Genomic DNA, 18,602 nt, shown 5'->3' with positions numbered 1-18,602 from the left:
TAAGAATAGCAACTAAGTGGGCGTACCGGCGGTTTGTGCTCGTATGAACTGCCTCTCCTCACTGCTTTTACTTTTTCCAACCAGGCAATGATCTACAACAAAATGCTGCGTCTGTCCACCTCCAACATGTCCATGGGGGAGATGACGCTGGGGCAGATCAACAACCTGGTTGCCATAGAGACCAACCAGCTGATGTGGTTCCTCTTCCTCTGCCCCAACCTGTGGGCCATGCCCGTACAGGTGGGCGGACCTCCTTTCTTTATCTCTTTCTTCTCACACCTCCGTATCCAACGTCCCGCCGGTGGTGACGGGCGAAGGTGATGCGGTTTCCCTCTTTTCCCCCCTGTCCCCGCAGATCGTGATGGGAGTGATCCTGCTCTACTACCTGTTGAACGTCAGCGCCTTGGTGGGGGCGGCGGTCATCGTCCTGCTGGCGCCGGTCCAGTACCTCATCGCCACCAAGCTGGCCGACACGCAGAAGAGCTCCCTGGTGAGCACCTGCCTCGGGAAACGCATGCGGAGGTCCGAGCTGTCGGGTGACGTTTCTCCTGTTCTTTCGGCCTCCCGCTCAGGAACACTCGACGGATCGTCTGAAGAAGACCACGGAGATCTTGAAGGGCATAAAGCTGCTGAAGCTGTACGCCTGGGAGAACATATTCTGCGACAGCGTGGAGGAGACCAGAGGCAAAGAGCTCACCAGCCTCAAGACCTTTGCTCTCTACACCTCCATGTCCAGTAAGGTCCAAAATAAATCTCTCAGGAAGCAGGTTGGTTGCTTAGTAACAGAAGACACGAGGTAGCGCTCGGATAACATCAAACACAGGTTTAATGGAACAAACGCACGAATGAAACTGTTCACTGATGAGCTCTGATGAGCACTTGGCAGGTGGTCTAGATTCTACCCCCTGGTGTGATGACCCCCCCCCATTTAAACCCGTCTTCTCTCCCTCTGCAGTTTTCATGAACGCCGCTATCCCCATCGCCGCCGTCCTCGCGGTAAGACAACGCCAACCTCCCCCGGACCAGGCGTCCTCCAAACGCTCTACGATGCACCGCTAACACCCGGGTTTACTGCCCCCCCCCCCCCCCCCCCTGTTCTCGTAGACGTTCGTGATGCACCACTTCCTGAACGGGAAGGGCCCCGCTCCGTCGGAGGCCTTCGCCGCCCTGGCGTTGTTCCACATCCTGGTCACGCCCCTCTTCCTGCTGTCCACCGTGGTGCGATTCGCCGTGAAGGCGCTGGTCAGGTGGGTGGCGGTGGGGTGGGGGGGGGTCTAATTAAAGGAACACGGAGGTAATCTGACAGCAGTGAAGAGAAACTAAACCCCTGAGAGATTACCGGTGTGTCGTTATCCTCACAATCACGCCCGTGTGCGTCTGCGTGTGTGTGTTTGTGTGTCTCCACAGCGTCCAGAAGCTCGGCGAGTTTCTCCAGAGTGACGAAATTGGAGACGACAGCTGGAGGAATGGAGACATGTCCGTTTTCATGGAAGCAGGGAAAAAGACCCCGGGGGGGGTGAGTGTCGCCGAAAACGGAAATCAACCGACGGGTTTTTCAACGTTAGGCCGGATTTGTCGTGTTTCACGATGACACGTGACCCTCGAGTTGTTAGGATTCTCTTTGGCTCCTCCTCGCGAACCCAAACGAACCTGTGAGGTCTAAAAAGTGTAAAAACGTGACACCGAATTGGAAGAAGGCGTCTTTTATGGCGGCTACTGGCAGACAGACAAAAGAGCACAGAACCACAGAGGGGCGCGTTTAGTCACATGAAAGGACTCGTGATTGATGAGGACCTCCAAACAGCCAAAAAGGATCCAAACATCTGTCCCGTGTTTCAAACAAAGCCCACTGAAGAGGTGCCAAGGCGTCGCTCAACATTCCTTCCGTCTTAGTCCAGGTAACGAGCGTCGTATGACATCATCACGCCGGTCCTCACCGGCAGGAGACATTAAGGAAGCATCACTCCCGATTATTAAGTTACTCTGCCGAGACTCCCTCCCTGTATCTCCTCTATCCTTCCCACCCCCCCGTCCCAAAAAGACAAGAGAAGGTCTTGAGTTTGTTTCGCTAACTTCAAATCCCATCTTTTTCACCCCCAAGACCAAAGCCATCAACAGGAAGCAGCCCATGCGCTACCAGATGGACAACTACGAGCAGCCGACCCGGCGTCAGATGAGACCCTCGGAGACGGAGGATGTGGCCGTGAAGGTCGGGGGTCGAAGTTCACGTGTTGGGGGAAATGGTTGATGGGGGAGGGAGGGCTATGGTGGCGGAACTTCCTGAGACACAGAGGACACAGCTCCCAGTGTCCAAGGCTCAGAAGACTTTGGGCCTTTTGGTCCCAGATGTTTTGTTAGGGACTAAGAGAAGAACTTCCTCATTAGCAGGAGGCGCCGCGATGCTACGGGGGGGAAATAGGAGAGCAAAATACTTTCATTTTAAAATTAATTTTTCCCAGATGGAAGATAAACAAACCTCCTGCTTCCTCTTCTTAAATGATTTTTTTAGTGACAGTAAAAAACTATAATAAGGAGTCAAGACGGAACTCTTTATAATAAAGATTGAGCTTCAGCTTGTGCAGGAAGCGTCGCTCTCACAGGATGACGTGTGTCACGCACACACACACACACAGACACACACACACACACACACACACACACATTTAGGAGCTGTTTCACATCTGCACTGTTGGTACATTCGAGGTTCATTTGTGCGTGGAATCATACATGTGACTAGCGTGTGTGCGTTTGTGTCCTCTCAGGAAGTGTGCGGTTCACACGAGAATCCGTTGCCCCTAAAGGGCCTCGTGACGCCGCCCCCCCGCCCCCCCCCCCCCCGTGGAGGCTGCTCCTCCAGTCTCGTCCCCGTGGTGACCAGACGGCCGTCCGATGTGCGACAGAGAGCTTTAGATAAAGTTTAGGACGCGCACGCTGACGGAGGTTAACGTTGATCCTGCAGGTGTCGGGCAGGTTTGGGGGCGGGGCTTATATATGATGATGCTTTTCTTCCCATGTGGTCCTTTTAGCGCACGGGACTATTTCCTGCAGATTCTTAATTGATTAATACAGCGGTGACCCGTCATGTGACCTGGCGTCTATGATGAATTACCCCCCCGCCGCCTGTCTGATAGCATCTGGCTCGCTTTCCCGTCCTCACAAACCTCAAGTAGGACTCAGAGAGCTTCTACATCTTCACGCAGTGTTTTGCTTGCACAGGAAAAAAGAGGTTTTTAAGCCCTTTGGATGCCACAGGGGGAAATGAGTTGTGGGGGCGGCTCGGAGGGGTTGTCCGTTAAAATAAACATGAAATAAACAAACAAATGCAACAGATGGGAGGAATGTAAACCAAAGTCGAGGCAGGAAGCAGGGTGATGGATCGCCGAGGTGGGGGCTTCCATACGATGGGGCATCGTGCTGGAGCCGGAATATTGAAACCATCCAATGAGTGGACTCTGACATTGACATGAGAGTATCTTATAATATATAAATATATGGGAAGACAAACAAAGCTTATTGCATTTTGAATTAAACGAGATATTTGACAAAAAGACATTTTAGTCCAACGCGAATGTCCATTCGAACATTTAACTCCTCCTGAATAAATATTCATTCGTACGATTTCCTTCTCTGCAGGTGAGCAACGGATCCTTCACCTGGGGAAGCAACCTGTCCACGCTGTCCGACATCAACATCCGCGTCCCCACCGGTGAGTCCGACCTGCGACCCGACGCCTCGCTGCGAGCGCGTTGTGGACGAGTCGCCCCCCCCCCCATTGGCCGATGGGGAGAACGCAGGATCGAGCATTAACGCCATTCGGCTGCGTTACGTTTTGGTCGTTACTCGACGGGGATGGAAGCTGATCTAAACAAACTGTATTTGTGGTTCGTTACACGTAGAGGTGACGGGGAAATGTTGACCTCCAGCGGGAGTGACGTTTTAAAACTGGCTCTATGGCTGTTAGAATGTGAATGGAACGTGCTTAGAGAGCCACTCCTCGAATAGCCGGCCCAACAGATGGTCCGTGAGGTGCGTCGCGCCTCCACCGTCCCCCGGGGAGTCGGCGGTAGCTCGCTCCCCCGTCGTGCACAGGATTGGTTGTTATGCAGAGCTCTGGTGTCACTTAAAGTGTGCGCGTGTTCTTCCTGAGATTTCAAAAGGAATGTCTCAGGGGGGCGGGGCTTGTGGGTTAAAGCTGCAGGGCTAACGCTTAGATTCATTGAAGGACAACGCCGACGACCTCGCTCTCGACCTCCCCTCTGTCTCCAGGTCAGCTGACCATGATCGTGGGCCAGGTGGGTTGTGGAAAGTCCTCCCTGCTGCTGGCGATGCTCGGCGAGATGCAGAGCATCGACGGAAGAGTCCACTGGAGCAAGTAAGACTTGATGGAAGAGCCAGATGTTGAGATGTGTGGACACTGTGGCTTCACGCAACACATTGTGTACTTGTTGACTCCTATTGTGTGTCTGTGGACACGGTGGAGGCGTCCAGGGCCAACCTTTCAACTGATCTTCCTTTTCATATTCCATCTTGCTCATTGTGTCTTTCTGTCTTCTTGCCTTCCTGTTTCTCACACAACAGAACAAACATGTTTTAAAGTCATGAGTAATTTAACCATCGTTATATAACTCAAGAATTCCTACGCTAATGATTACAGTTTAGTTTTCCCAGACCCGATGAGGCAGCGGTTCAAGCTGTTTTACGTTTTTTTGTGGTGTTTAAAACGTGCACCTCTGCTCCCTGTGGCCACAGCGGGTATTACAACAACAAACTGCGTGAGACGTTCATGGCCCCAGTTTCTCTTTGTACACTTTCAGGACTTCTTTCCTAGAGGACGTCTGAGTGTCAATCAGATGTCTCTGCTGCACACTAACATTTCCTGTGTGTGTGTGTGTGTGTGTGTGTGTGTTTGCACATCTGTGCCTCTAATTATGGGACTGTGTGTGTGTGTGTGTGTGTGTGTGTCTCTTTGCCTCCTGCCTTCTTGCCGTATCAGGCTGCCTGATAATGAGACGCTCCACGAGGAGAACATCAGGTACTTTCTCTCTGGTCCCTTTCTTCATAAAATATAATAATGTACACATTCTGTAAACTTCCATTTGTACTCTTCATCCATTTGTCTCATTAACTGGGCGTTTTTAACAACTTTTAAGTAGCTTCAAAGACACCACCCGTACAGTGTGATCAGCAGCCAGAGCGCGTTTGGTCCACAAAGCACCGTCTCCATGGCAACAGTATCTTGACAACATCATCGCCACTCCGACAGACGAGCGAGCTCCATTGTTTTTTATTACCTACTGGGGCTCCTTTCAGTTTGCTTTACAAAGTGTCGGAGGACCACTGCTTCGTACTGGGAACAGCTGAAGGGAGATTTATGGAGCACAAATATTATTTTAAGAGTTGTTCATTGATACACACAGGAGTTCACCTCCAGAGCTGCACAGCATGTCTGTCTTTTAACTCCAGGCTCAGATCTCCCGGTGGGATGTTACATAAATATCTGTGGAGGCCGTTTGGACAAATTCAACCCTTCAATCGTCTCACGCGTCTCGTGCTCGTGAAACACAAGACGTGGTGGAAGAAGCCACAGAACCTTATTTAGGGTCCATTGCCCTTACAGACAGTGACCTCATCACTTCCATGGCTGGTCTTCCTGCTGGGGGGGGCGTTATTCTATTATCGGTTATCGGGGAGACGCACTCATTATCTGCTGTTTTTGGCATTAAAGCAATTCTTGTTACGTTGTGTCTCCCTCTGTTCTCTCTGCCCACGTCTCCATTTCACCAGAAAACAAGTCCTCCGCCTTGTGCGTCCCTCTGTCTCTCTCTGTCCCTCTGTCTCTGTCTCTGTCTCTTTTATTGCATATGTCCACTCATAATCTCGAGCATGCACGCGGTTGATTGCCGCAGACTCGCTCTAACGCGGTGACGTGACTTTGACAGTTGGTCAGGGGCAGAGGAGTCTGACGAAGACATCAGGAGGTAGACGCCCCCCCCCCCCCCCCCCCCCTCCCCGTCTCCCGCTTCCTGTTTCAGACCTGGAGTGACCCTTGACCCTTGACCCCTCCCCCCCTCTTTGCTGTCATCTGATTTAACTCCATTTCCCGTCTCCACCCCTTCAGATGAAGTACTGTAGTATTTCATGCTCTGTTGTTCATGGACACACACAGGCTACATTTCATTATTAGGTGCTTTTTATTTTTTATATTATTAAGTGAATTTGGGTTCAAAATTATTTTGAGGAAAAGTTTAAGTCCTCTTTGAGTAATAAAAGATGACGGCTTGCTCTGAAAACTCAAGAGGAAAAACAATAAAATAAACAGGAAGTAAATCCAGGCCCTTCAGAATATAAGACCAAGTCACAAGTATTAATATTACGGTGGCTGATTCATTAAGACAAATGTTTTTAATATTTTAAGATTGTGTTGTAAAGAGGATTAAGTAGTCTGAAATATCTCTTATTCAAAGCCTTCTACAGCAGCGTTGTGTTAAAGTGTGTGTGTGTGTGTTCAGGAACAACCTTCTGCTCATCGCTCCTCTTCTTCTCCCCTTAAGATGGTTTGTGGTTTTTGGGTCGTGACCCCGGTGTGGTTCATGCTGTCAATGCTGGGAGTCACTTTGCTAACTCAAACAAACACTTATTGTCTGTAATATATTAACATTATGATCTGTTGACTGTAGTCGGCTCAAATGAAACATAGTTATTCAATAAAAAGGTTAATTAGTTGGAATTATAATTACGTTATAAAGGTTCTGTTAGAATTCCAGTCTTATTTTTCCCATTAGAACAATTTTAAGACCTAAAAACTGCATCTAAGGTCTCAACAGGTTCCCAGCAAAGTGCTGCAGTGGTTGTTGTTGTTGTTGTTCTATTGTTCGTTGTTGTTTGTGTTGTTGTTGACATTTCGGCTCATTAACCCCATCCATCATCCATTTTTCTCCTTCATCTGTGACAAAGTGTTGCTGGTGTTGTTTGATATCCTCTCTGTGATGAAGCAGCTGCTTAGAACAGGAGCGCTGATCTGAAGGCAGATTTGAGGGACTATTTAAACCTTCTTAAAGACTAAATAGTGTGTTTTAATTTATCCATGATAAAGGGTGCAGGAGGAATACTAATTATGTGATTATGGAGAGAAATAAATAAATACAAAAAATAAATACAAATACTTTCCATTTATCATTCAAATCTGCTGCTTAATGTATTATTGAAATGACATATATAACATATGTTTAATCCTAGAGAAAATAATTATTCTCAGTCTAATCTTGTTATTTTGTTTGACATTTATTTCATAAACTCATCTGGCAGACCAAAAATACATCCTTCTTATATAATGTAATATAATTACACCATGTGTACAGTAATATTCTGACAAAAAACAAATGTGATTTACTGAAATATTGATATAGAGAATATAAAAAGAGGGAATGCTCTTTCTCTTAAAAAGTTAAACCATCTTTGTGTAGAAATTATGAAATAAATGCTTCTATTACCTAAGACAAAAAATAAATAATTAAATAGTGGTTTGAAATGTGAATTCACCAAAGAAACGTGCAGTGAATGTCGATCAGTCCTCCTGCTCTCTCAGGATGTATGAAGACAGGACTTGTAGTTCTGATGCCTCTGTTTGCCTCCGTTTCCCATGATGCACTGCAGCAAGAACAGATACTCCGTGGCCTACGCTACCCAGAAGTCCTGGCTGCTCAATGCCACTGTGGAGGAGAACATCACCTTTGGAGGCCCTTTCAATAAACAGAGGTAAAACATCGCAACCCGATATATCGTGACGTATTGCGATTAATCGCAATGTATCGTTCGTCGTGATAAATGTCCGTGGGTACGGGTGACACTCGTAGAACAGGCGGAGATGCCTTCTCACAATGTCGTGCGTTTCAGGTACAAGACGGTGATCGACGCCTGCTCTCTGCAGCCCGACATCGACCTGCTGCCCTTCGGGGACCAGACGGAGATCGGAGAGAGGGTACGCCGTCCGATTACCTGATTCTGCGTTCCTCAGTGATGTGTTACTAACTAGGAATAGGACTTTGAATATAGTGGTCATGTTAACTTAGTAATATTTTTATTAAGTTAGCCTATAACTTGATCTCCAGCCTCTTTATATCTCAGTCTAACATCTAACACAGTAATTTTATGTCTAATTGATTTGATGTATTACTTATCTAGTAAGGAATACTAAAAGTACATCCAACCTATACATTTTAAATGCTAAAAATATGGATTCAAGCAGAATAGAGCTCATTTTTTATTGTGTGTCTATTGTGCGCCGCTTCAGGCTTTCACACATCAAGGCTGTTTCTCGTGTGATTATTTCACACCTCAATTCAGCTTTTTGCTATAAATGTTTTCACACCGAACATTGGTGTTGTCAGCAAATAAACGGCAAAGGGAACATTTTTCTGAGCTTTAGCTCTGCGGATAAAATAACTTTTATTCCACTTTGAGCAGCGCTTCTGTTGTCCCCTTCCACAATAAAAGCCCTGGACATAACATACTTGCATATTTAACATTTTTGTGTTAATCGCTGCGTCCCGGATGGCACTTTACTGGAATCTAACCCTACTCATGAAGCATGAACTACACGTGGTAACATATTTCTTTGTGATCCAGGGCATCAACCTGAGTGGAGGCCAGAGACAGAGAATCTGTGTGGCCCGAGCGCTCTACCAGAACACCAACATCGTCTTCCTGGTGAGCGTTGTCATCATCGTGTGTCGTGCACAGCTGGATGAGATTAATGGCCCCGCGTGGCCTCTGGGACGAGGAGGCGTCCGTCTCTCTCTCTCCGCTCTGCCGTCATGTGTTTGTCTCTCCGGCTCGTAATGGGCGAGCGAGCGGTGCGCTCCTCGCTAAAAGCCGCCGCTCGTTGATCCCTGTGATGTCCTCCGTGGTCATTTCTGTGCTAGCGAGGAGGGGATGTTTTCTTTAATAGAAGTAAAAGGGGGCGGCTGCTTGGGCTTCTCGTATCTGATCTGGGGATTGAATTATGCATCATGATGAATCACATCAAATTATCCCAACGCTCTATAGCGCAAACCCGCCCGGCGAGTGACCGCTCAACGTCCCATAATCCACCGAATGTAAACAGGACGCGGGACACTGTGCATTTGAGGCCGAGGGAATCGGGGGTCACGCCCGTTCTTGTTTGCCCCGCAGGACGATCCCTTCTCCGCGCTGGACATCCACCTCAGCGATCACCTGATGCAGGAGGGCATCCTCAAGTTCCTGCAGGACGACAAACGCACTGTCGTCCTGGTGACCCACAAACTGCAGTACCTCATTCACGCTGACTGGGTCAGAACCAATCGAATCCCTCTGATCTGCTCCCTGGAACACATGCAGAAGGTCTCACGCCTCAGGTTCTTTTTTGTGTGTGTGGCACCAGATCATAGCGATGAAGGACGGCTCGGTGCTGAGAGAGGGAACGCTGAAGGACATCCAGACGCACGACATCGAGCTTTACGACCACTGGAAGACGCTGATGAACCGGCAGGACCACGGCCTGGAGAAGGTAGCGGACACGAGCAACATCTGGGGACATCATGAGTAGCTTCAACAGTTGTGGTTCTGTTGTGTCTCCGCAGGACGTTCAGCAGGACAGTCAGACCACGCTGGAGAGGAAAACGCTGAGGAGAGCGTTCTACTCCAGAGAGGCCAAGAACCAGATGGACGACGAGGACGAAGGTGACGCATCCACCGCTAAAAAGGATTCATCGGCCCTCTTCCTCTTCAGAGAGGGATTTACGTTCTTGAGTACTTGATGTGTTGATTTCCTGTCCTATCAGAGGAAGAGGAGGAGGAGGAAGACGACGACAACATGTCAACGACCACTAACAGAAGGTCAAAGATCCCGTGGAGGGTAATCCGAGCCCGGCGCCGCTGATGAAGACGGATCAATGGTTTGCAGCGTCGGTGCGGCGGTGTCCTATGTTGAGATCCCTTCTGCTCCCCAGGTGTGCTGGTGCTACATGTCCTCTGGGGGCTTCTTCATGGTCTTCTTGATGGTGTCCTCCAAGCTCCTCAAGCACTCCGTCATTGTTGCCATTGACTACTGGCTGGCAATCTGGACTTCCGTTAAAACCACCGGGACTGTGGACAGCAGAACGGCCAACGCCACGGGTCCTCCCCCAGCGGCCGAGGTATGATGTCACCGACGAGGGATTTTTAGAGTTTAGAAAGATAGTTTTGTCTATATTTGCTTGAATGTTTTTATGATTTGGAATTTTAATCTCATAAAATCTTTAGTGTCAATACGATTATATCATTGCCCTTGTTGTTGAGTATCGTGTGTGTGTGTGTGTGTGTGTGTGTGTGTGTGCGACCCACAGGACGACTCCCACTACCTGCCGGTGTTCATCATCCTGTGTGCGGCGGGGATCACGCTGTGCCTCATCACCTCTCTCACCGTGGAGTTTCTGGGTCTTTCTGCAGCCACAAACCTGCACCACAACCTGCTCAACAAGATCATCCACGCTCCCATCAGGTGCGCACACACACACACACACACACACACACACACACACACACCTGTCCACACACACACCACGCCTGCAATGCAGCTTCCCACATGTGCATTTTGGTAAAATAAGTGTTTGTGGGGTGAAGTTGTTGACACAGGGAGCTTTAATGCCCCCGTCGCCATGGAAACGCTGTAAGCACCTGACCTGGTTCTCTGTGCTCGTCCAGACCAGCGTGTTTCCTTAGTGACCTCAGTGCAGAAGCTAATAAACGCTTGAAAAAAGAAGAAGAAAAGTATAGAAAGGCTTCTTCAATACAGCATGACGTTCATTTAGTGAATTTAGAAGCGTGTAAAATGCCATTCAGATGTTATTCCGCGCGTTTTACCGCCTCTCTCCTCAGGTTCTTTGACATCACTCCTCTGGGGCAGATCCTCAACAGGTTCTCCGCAGACACCAACATCATAGACCAGGTAAGCCGACGTCTTCAAGGTCAAGACGAGTCGCGCTGACGGTCACATTAAAGTAAGCAGAGGGAGAAGAAGCCGGCGTACGTGAATCGAATTGTCCTCCCTCAGCACATTCCTCCCACGCTGGAGTCCCTGACGAGGTCCACGCTGCTCTGCTTGTCGGCCATCGGGGTCATTTCCTCCATCACTCCGTTCTTCCTCTTCACCTTGGTTCCCCTGGCCGTGGCCTTCTACTTCATCCAGAAGTACTTCCGGGTGGCCTCCAAGTGCGTCCACGCTGTATTTGATGTGTTTATTTAACTGTTTAGGTTTCATGGTCACTTTGGTGTGAACCACAAATGAAGAGCCTCATCTGTGGGTTGTTCGTACTTGTACTATTACGTATTGAGAACCCTCTCCTTCTCTCTCAGGGACCTCCAGGATCTGGACGACTCCACCCAGCTTCCTCTGCTCTGCCACTTCTCTGAGACCGCTGAAGGTCTCACCACCATCCGAGCGTTCAGGTGCCACACACACACACATCCTGTCTTCACTGGACGTACCTCAGCTGCACTTCTTATTCCTCCCACCTTGTACCTGTAACTACGCGAGAGGTGGCATGACAAGAAGCTCGTGATCCATGACGCATCATGAAGCTGCAGCTCCGTGATGCAGATGTTGGCAGTACGTCTCCAGCTGTTGGAGCCTGCGTTGCACTCGGCCCTCACAATTTCTTTGTATTTCCGTCTTCAATCTCGTTCCCATCGTTGCTGTAATCCAACATTAAACAGCTCTCACGCTGTTCTCCCCCTCTCCTCCCCGAGGACTTCCTCTCTCACACAAACAGAAACACACACACACCGAGAGACTCACACACACACACACTGAGAGACTCGCACACACAGAAGCAGTGAATCTGGTGTTCAGGACAGATTCTTGGCGTCATCACAGGATCCTTCTGAAGGAGGTCTTGAACGTTCTCTTCTCAGACACGAGGCCCGGTTCAAACAGCGGATGCTGGAGCTGACGGACACCAACAACACCGCCTACCTGTTCCTGTCTGCCGCCAACCGCTGGCTGGAGGTCCGGACGGTGAGCGCCGCTTTCCCTTACGCGTCCTCTCACAGACATTATGAAGCGGTCTAGCATGCGCGTGAACGCCACGTTCCCCTGCAGGACTACCTGGGGGCGGTGATAGTGCTGTCGGCAGCGGGAACCTCCATATGGGCGAGCGGCTACGGCTTTTACTCTGGAGGCCTCGTGGGCCTCGGGCTCACGTACGCCCTCACGGTGAGCATCTCTCTCTCCAGCCGCGCTGGCGGCGACTACGTGTACCAGGGTGCATTCGCGCGCAGGCTTCTGAACGCCTTCAGGGTCCTCGTGCCGCTGACACCTCTTCTCCGACTAGGTCACCAACTACCTGAACTGGGTTGTGAGGAACCTGGCAGACCTGGAGGTCCAGATGGCCGCCGTGAAGAAGGTCAACAGCTTCCTGGGCACCGAGTCGGAGAACTACGAGGGAACTATGGGTAACTGAGTTCCTGTTCGTATCCCTCGCTTTAGCCCAGAAGCTGTATTTGGGGTTTATTTATGGGATTAGTTTACTGACAACTAACCGAGCCCAATCGAATCCAACCAAAGGGAAACTTTGTGGCGAATGGAGGGTCTTTTAATCGGGACAAAGCAGCTTCTGGAAACAACCAACGCAATTATTAAGTTTGAGGAAAATAACATTAGCAAAAGTCAAAGACAGACGTTATTTGGAGGAATGTGGATCTCTGCGTCCCACATGAGCCTCGTTGTGTCTCAATGACACAGACGGTTTCTTTCTCTCTGACGTCACGGAAGCTTCCGGCGAATTGATGGGAAAAAAAAAGGGAGGAATCCCCCGATCCCCTCAGCACTACTAAGAAGTCCTCCCCAGCATGGAGAGGTGAATAATGTGGCCCTCATGGAGAGACCCCCTGTGGAGTTTCGTACGTCGTACTTTAGTACTCTAAATAATCCACTTTAAACTTTCATGTTCACCGGATGGAATGTTTATATCAAATCATCAGTCAAATCAATCGAGCTGGATTCTTTAACCGGAGGAGAAATAGATGCTCTGATGAACAAATACAAACTGTAAACGTGTAAATGTAAATCAATGCTCACGCCGTTTGAACCGTGCAGCTCTGTGCTCGCTGTCAGGTGTCGATGCTTTGACTAAATGACAGTTAGCAGACAAAGCTATAAATGCACATAACTGTACGGCGTTAAGACTTCTTCCATAATGTCCATACGCCTCCCCCCCTCCCCCCCTTCCTCCCCTCCCCCCCTCAGACGCCTCTCAGGTGCCTGAGAACTGGCCTCAGGACGGCGAGATAAAGATCCAGGACCTGAGCGTGCGCTACGACCCCGTCCTCAAACCCGTCCTCAAGCACGTCAACATGTTCATCGAGCCGGGCCAGAAGGTAACGCCACGCGGCCGGGAGGCAGAGCTACGCCATTGAGCTACGCCATTGAGCTACGTCATTGAGCTGCGTCATTGAGCTGCGTCATTGAGCTACGTCTTTAATCCCGTCTACGAGTCACGAGTCTCCGTTTAACTGGGATCTGCCACTCGGCCGTGGGCCGTTACCACGCAGGTGTCTCGTGTCTCAGGGCGGTGTCACCCTGCAGCTTATTGCTTGTGCCCCCCCCCCCCCCTCCCTCCCCCACCCTAAGGTGGGGATCTGCGGTCGCACTGGCAGCGGGAAGTCCTCTCTGTCCTTGGCCTTCTTCAACATGGTGGACATTTATGAAGGTGGGTCTGTCCGCTTCTTCCATCTGTCTCATTAAAGAGGCAATTTTAGGATATTTCCCCTGAAGATCTACTTTACACCCCTAAAACAACCTCTGTGGTCTCAAAGCATCTTAGAGAAGATCGATTGATGGTTAAAAAAACCTTCAGACTTGTTTTTTAAAAGTTTCTAAAGTAGATAAATTCTCCAGCGTTTGGCCGGTGTTTTCCTCCATTGGTGAAATGACCTAATCTGTGATTAAAACAAGAGTGATATCCTCTTGTCTTCTTGTTTGGGTGATGTTGTTACTCTACAGACATCATGTAGGTGAATCTTTATAGTTTAAGGCGCAGACCTTCAGTCGGAGTCAATGGGAACACAGAAAGCGTTCACAACGTTGTTCAAAATGAAAGATTGACTCAGCGTACTCTTTAAAACGCTGCAGCAGATCGTCCTAAATGTGGATCATCAGACGTGAGATTCAAACAAAGCGGTTGAGGGGATTTGACAGCAGAAATGTTAATGGGAGTTTTGTTCTAGATGCACTTCAGAAGATGCGTGGGTGAATGCTTATGTTGGAACATGCTTCCCTTCCACCTCATTTTAAACACTCCTGCAGGTCCCTTTCCTTAGTTCTGTGTGTGTGTGTGTGTGTGTGGCTTCACTCTGGGATACCTGACGTGAAGGGGACTCTTGCGTCTGAGGAGTGAAATAAGGACAAAACAAATGACGTGCTCCTTCACGTGTCGCTCTAATTCCTTCAAGATGCCCGTCGCCGTCTCTTTAAACCCTCCCTCTCTTTTATTTATTGCATTTAAGAGCGGTGTCATCGGCTCATGAAGATGACTTCGCCCCGACAGATTATTCCACCACAGATTAGATTACAGTCACTTTTTCCATACGCACACTCAGCCGTGAATCCAGACGTCTCATCCAACAGTAAATCGTCAAGTGTGTAAAGTGTGTGTGTGTGTGTGTGTGTGCGTGCGCAGTGTTTCCTTATAAAGCAGTGAAGTAAAAGCAGAGCGGTGATCGCTCTGCTTTTCAACTGGACATTCTGGATTCAACCGACAGGACATAAATATTTAGTTTATCAGCGTGAGAGCGAGTAAAGGAGTTAAAAGGGGATTATTTCAGTCAGAAATAGAAATAAAGGAGCGGTGATACCGTGTAGGTTTGTCTTTTGGGGGTTTGGTTGTCAGGCAACACACACACACATACATCTATAAATCTATATATATATAGATGTATATATATGCAGCAATGGCAGTGAACGGTAAATCTAGAGGCCAGAAGTACTGAAGCCAAAGCAGTGTTACTGAAGTATTTAGCCTGGTGATGTATCGCGTTTGGTTTGGCTGCTTCCTCTATCAGCCCTCTGGAATCAGAGGCTTTGCTTTTATGTTTTCTGTTTAAATTACAACTAATGTCGGCACATTACGCACAGTGCAGAATAATAAGGAGATGGAGACACGGCCGTGCTTTAGGGTGTTTGTGTGGACGAGGGTCACCACAGGCGCTTTGAGGCGCTGTTGATGCGAGCGCACGTTTCCTGTCCGCAGGGAAGATCGTCATCGACGGGATCGACATCTGTAAGCTCCCCCTGCAGACGCTCCGGTCCCGCCTCTCCATCATCCTGCAGGATCCAGTGTTGTTCAGTGGATCCATCAGGTACACCAACCTGTGTGTGTGTGTGTGTGTGTGTGTGTGTGTGTGTGTGTGTGTGTGAGAGCTCTCTGCTAAAGAAATAAAACATCCCATTAGTCGTATTTAGAAAAGGCAAACTGCAGCCTGCGAGCTGAACTACTGAGCGACAGGAAAGTGAAGCGGCTTTTGGTCACATGACGACACCGAGTCCCAGCTGGGGGGTCAGCAGTTGAAACCACGGTGGGAACTCTGGTTGGGACTTCAGTCTCAGACGTCACCGACTGAGGAGGTCCTCCACCTCCCCTCTTTCTCCTCCACCTCCCCTCTGTCTCCTCCACCTCCCCTCTGTCTCCTCCACCTCCCCTCTTTCTCCTCCACCTCCCCTCTGTCTCCTCCACCTCCCCTCTTTCTCCTCCACCTCCTCCTCTTTCTCCTCCACCTCCCCTCTTTCTCCTCCACCTCCCCTCTTTCTCCTCCACCTCCCCTCTGTCTCCTCCACCTCCCCTCTGTCTCCTCCACCTCCCCTCTTTCTCCTCCACCTCCCCTCTGTCTCCTCCACCTCCCCTCTTTCTCCTCCACCTCCTCCTCTTTCTCCTCCACCTCCCCTCTTTCTCTTTCTCCTCCACCTCCCCTCTTTCTCTTTCTCCTCCACCTCCTCTCTTTCTCCTCCACCTCCCCTCTTTCTCCTCCTCCTCCCCTCTGTCTCCTCCACCTCCCCCTCTTTCTCCTCCACCTCCTCCTCTTTCTCCTCCTCCTCCCCTCTTTCTCCTCCACCTCCCCTCTTTCTCCTCCTCCTCCCCTCTGTCTCCTCCACCTCCCCCTCTTTCTCCTCCACCTCCTCCTCTTTCTCCTCCACCTCCCCTCTTTCTCTTTCTCCTCCACCTCCCCTCTTTCTCCTCCACCTCCCCTCTTTCTTCTCCACCTACCCCTCTTTCTCCTCCTCCTCCTCCCCTCTTTCTCCTCCACCTCCTCCTCTTTCTCTTTCTCCTCCACCACCTCCTCTTTCTCCTCCTCCTCCTGACACACTTGCAACCGCCGAGTGTTTGTGTTACCAGACGATTCAGAGACTCTGTGTTTGTTATAAAAGACAAAGAGCAAGTTGCTATTTGTTTGGACAGATAGTTCTGTGTGTGTGTGTGTGTGTGTGTGTGTGTGTGTGTGTGTGTGTGTGTGTGTGTGTGCCTTTGCTCTTGTTTATGTGAACTGAAGGCCGGGGTGAATGGTCGACAGTGACTTCACGCTTTTATCTCGGTGTGTCGCTCACTCTGACAGAATTAAGAGTTTAATGTGGAAAATAAACGACAGTAACCTTAATTTCCTCTTCGCATGAGGACCGAACTTTCTCTTTTCTTTCTTTATTATAGATATTTCATCCAGTTCTTTTTGGTCTATTTTAACGTAATTTGCAGCATTAATCAGGGTGTTTAATGTCTTTAAAGGGTCACAGGCGAATAAACAGCTTTATCTAGTCGGCGCCCTTTTTGTCTGTTTTACCAATAAATCCGCTCTGAATAAACATTTCCTGGCTCTCAAAGACCAAATCACGATCTTTCTCTTTGAGTTTCTCCAGGTTTGCAGATTGACAGTAGAAGCTATTTCTGTAACTCAAACCCGTTTCACACGTAACTCAAACATCGTTATCGGCTCCCGGAGGAAGCCTCCGCTCAGCCCGAACCTACGTCAGTTCAAGCTGCACCTCGTTGCAGGTTCAACCTCGACCCCGAGAGGACCTGCACCGACGACCGCCTGTGGGAGGCGCTGGAGATCGCTCAGCTGAAGAACATGGTGAAGGCGCTGCCCGGAGGACTAGGTACCCGAACGCCGCCTCAGGACGCCACGCGGTTCCCCCCCCGCCCGCGGCGAAAGCTCTCGTAGGGTGCGCTTGTTCTCGTGCACTGAACGTGTGTCCGGTTGGTGTCCAGATGCCGTGGTGACGGAGGGCGGGGAGAACTTCAGCGTGGGCCAGAGGCAGCTCTTCTGCCTGGCTCGAGCCTTCGTCAGGAAGAGCAGCATCCTCATCATGGACGAGGCCACGGCGTCCATAGACATGGCCACGGTGCGCGGTGGCGGGTCACGGCGGAAGCGTGACAACTGCATCTAAATGAAATATACTTCTGCGAGCGAATCGTTCTTTCTTTTCATGGCATTGGTTCCTTGCAGGAGAACATCCTCCAGAAGGTGGTGATGACAGCCTTCGCGGACAGAACGGTGGTGACCATCGCAGTAAGTCGCTCTGTCTGGGTTTTATTGTTTATCGAGGTTTATTTCCTCCACCTTCTCGCACTCAGCTGTTTGTTTGATGGACGTGTGGCTCGTTTTCCGTCCGAGCTTCTCGTGCATCCGTTGCTTTGTGTCTTTTCTTTTCCTTTCCTGCACCCTTTGGCCCCTTTTTCCACACAGTCTGTAATATAGTTCATATTACAAATGTCCTGGATGTGAAGTCGGCCCTTTTCTTCCACTTATCTTGCTTCCCCTCTCTGACTGTTTCTCTCTCTCTTTTGTCCTCCGGATACTCTTTTCTTCTGCCCTTTTCTACATCCCCCCCCCCCCCCCCCCTCCGCTGATGTTTCCCCGTCCTCCTCTTTGACCCTCCTCCCCCGCCGCCAGCACCGCGTGGCCTCCATCGTGGACGCCGAGCAGGTGCTGGTCTTCTCCTCGGGGATCCTGGTGGAGAGCGACTCAGGTCCCAACCTGCTAGCACAGGAGGAGAGCATCTTCAGTGTGCTAGTGAGGACTCACAAGTAGACCCGGATCGGCACAGACCGCTTTGGCTTGGCCCGGGAACCCCCCCCCCCTCCCCCTTCCTTCAGTTTTTTTCCACCTGTTTTTCCTGCTCCTTTCTTCCCGGCTGAGTCCGAGCCGGAATCCGGGTCTGCTGAATCCTGGTTGGTATCACGTTAAAATCCTCTGCATGATCTTCGTCAAACCCTGCGGGGGTGTGACGTCATTTACAGTGTTTAAATTCCACATTGTTTCAGTCTTATTTGGAGGAACACTGGGAGGTTCAGACCTGCAGGGTAACAAAGGTACTAGAGGGTACTACACAATCTGCTTGAGACATAATGTCCAATAATGGGACACTACGAATCGACCATAAAAACCTATTGTACATATTTATTGATGTTGTTTATGTTTGGAATTCTATGAACCAGCTTCCCTCTGGATGAGTAAAGTTAGATCGTTCAGTATTTAACTGCAATCAACTGTCAATAGTTCTAGTCCAGTCTATTTAAAACTATGATGGATTTTAAATGGGTGGGTCAGGCTTTAAC

The 18,602-nt window shown here is 49.6% G+C and overlaps 1 protein-coding gene across 10 annotated transcripts in view; it reads left to right on the top strand.

Moving 5' to 3' along the window:
• The window catches only part of abcc9 (ATP-binding cassette, sub-family C (CFTR/MRP), member 9), a 34,036-nt gene that overhangs the window by 12,593 nt on the left and 2,841 nt on the right, over positions 1 to 18,602 (top strand). For 3 of the 10 annotated variants that reach the window (XM_078101372.1, XM_078101371.1, XM_078101370.1), the window contains exons 11-43: positions 85 to 240; positions 356 to 490; positions 573 to 735; positions 956 to 996; positions 1,105 to 1,247; positions 1,408 to 1,516; positions 2,102 to 2,209; positions 3,634 to 3,706; positions 4,267 to 4,372; positions 4,994 to 5,032; positions 5,940 to 5,978; positions 7,654 to 7,755; positions 7,894 to 7,978; positions 8,626 to 8,706; positions 9,172 to 9,309; positions 9,401 to 9,526; positions 9,600 to 9,699; positions 9,801 to 9,874; positions 9,969 to 10,154; positions 10,344 to 10,498; positions 10,876 to 10,945; positions 11,051 to 11,208; positions 11,353 to 11,445; positions 11,911 to 12,013; positions 12,098 to 12,211; positions 12,330 to 12,450; positions 13,244 to 13,374; positions 13,628 to 13,706; positions 15,246 to 15,354; positions 17,037 to 17,140; positions 17,253 to 17,386; positions 17,491 to 17,553; positions 17,938 to 18,057. In XM_078101372.1, coding sequence (XP_077957498.1) covers positions 85 to 240; positions 356 to 490; positions 573 to 735; positions 956 to 996; positions 1,105 to 1,247; positions 1,408 to 1,516; positions 2,102 to 2,209; positions 3,634 to 3,706; positions 4,267 to 4,372; positions 4,994 to 5,032; positions 5,940 to 5,978; positions 7,654 to 7,755; positions 7,894 to 7,978; positions 8,626 to 8,706; positions 9,172 to 9,309; positions 9,401 to 9,526; positions 9,600 to 9,699; positions 9,801 to 9,874; positions 9,969 to 10,154; positions 10,344 to 10,498; positions 10,876 to 10,945; positions 11,051 to 11,208; positions 11,353 to 11,445; positions 11,911 to 12,013; positions 12,098 to 12,211; positions 12,330 to 12,450; positions 13,244 to 13,374; positions 13,628 to 13,706; positions 15,246 to 15,354; positions 17,037 to 17,140; positions 17,253 to 17,386; positions 17,491 to 17,553; positions 17,938 to 18,057 — 3,558 coding nt within the window. Of the gene's footprint in view, positions 1 to 84; positions 241 to 355; positions 491 to 572; positions 736 to 955; positions 997 to 1,104; positions 1,248 to 1,407; positions 1,517 to 2,101; positions 2,210 to 3,633; positions 3,707 to 4,266; positions 4,373 to 4,993; positions 5,033 to 5,939; positions 5,979 to 7,653; positions 7,756 to 7,893; positions 7,979 to 8,625; positions 8,707 to 9,171; positions 9,310 to 9,400; positions 9,527 to 9,599; positions 9,700 to 9,800; positions 9,875 to 9,968; positions 10,155 to 10,343; positions 10,499 to 10,875; positions 10,946 to 11,050; positions 11,209 to 11,352; positions 11,446 to 11,910; positions 12,014 to 12,097; positions 12,212 to 12,329; positions 12,451 to 13,243; positions 13,375 to 13,627; positions 13,707 to 15,245; positions 15,355 to 17,036; positions 17,141 to 17,252; positions 17,387 to 17,490; positions 17,554 to 17,937; positions 18,216 to 18,602 lie in introns of all 10 variants that reach the window. The other 7 variants (XR_013467403.1, XM_078101373.1, XM_078101375.1 and 4 more) reach the window with 7 other exon arrangements.

This window comes from Gasterosteus aculeatus, chromosome 4, assembly GCF_964276395.1.
Source record: "Gasterosteus aculeatus chromosome 4, fGasAcu3.hap1.1, whole genome shotgun sequence".
In the NCBI taxonomy this organism is placed as follows: Eukaryota; Metazoa; Chordata; class Actinopteri; order Perciformes; family Gasterosteidae; genus Gasterosteus; species Gasterosteus aculeatus.
This window is presented reverse-complemented; position numbering and strand designations above follow the sequence as displayed.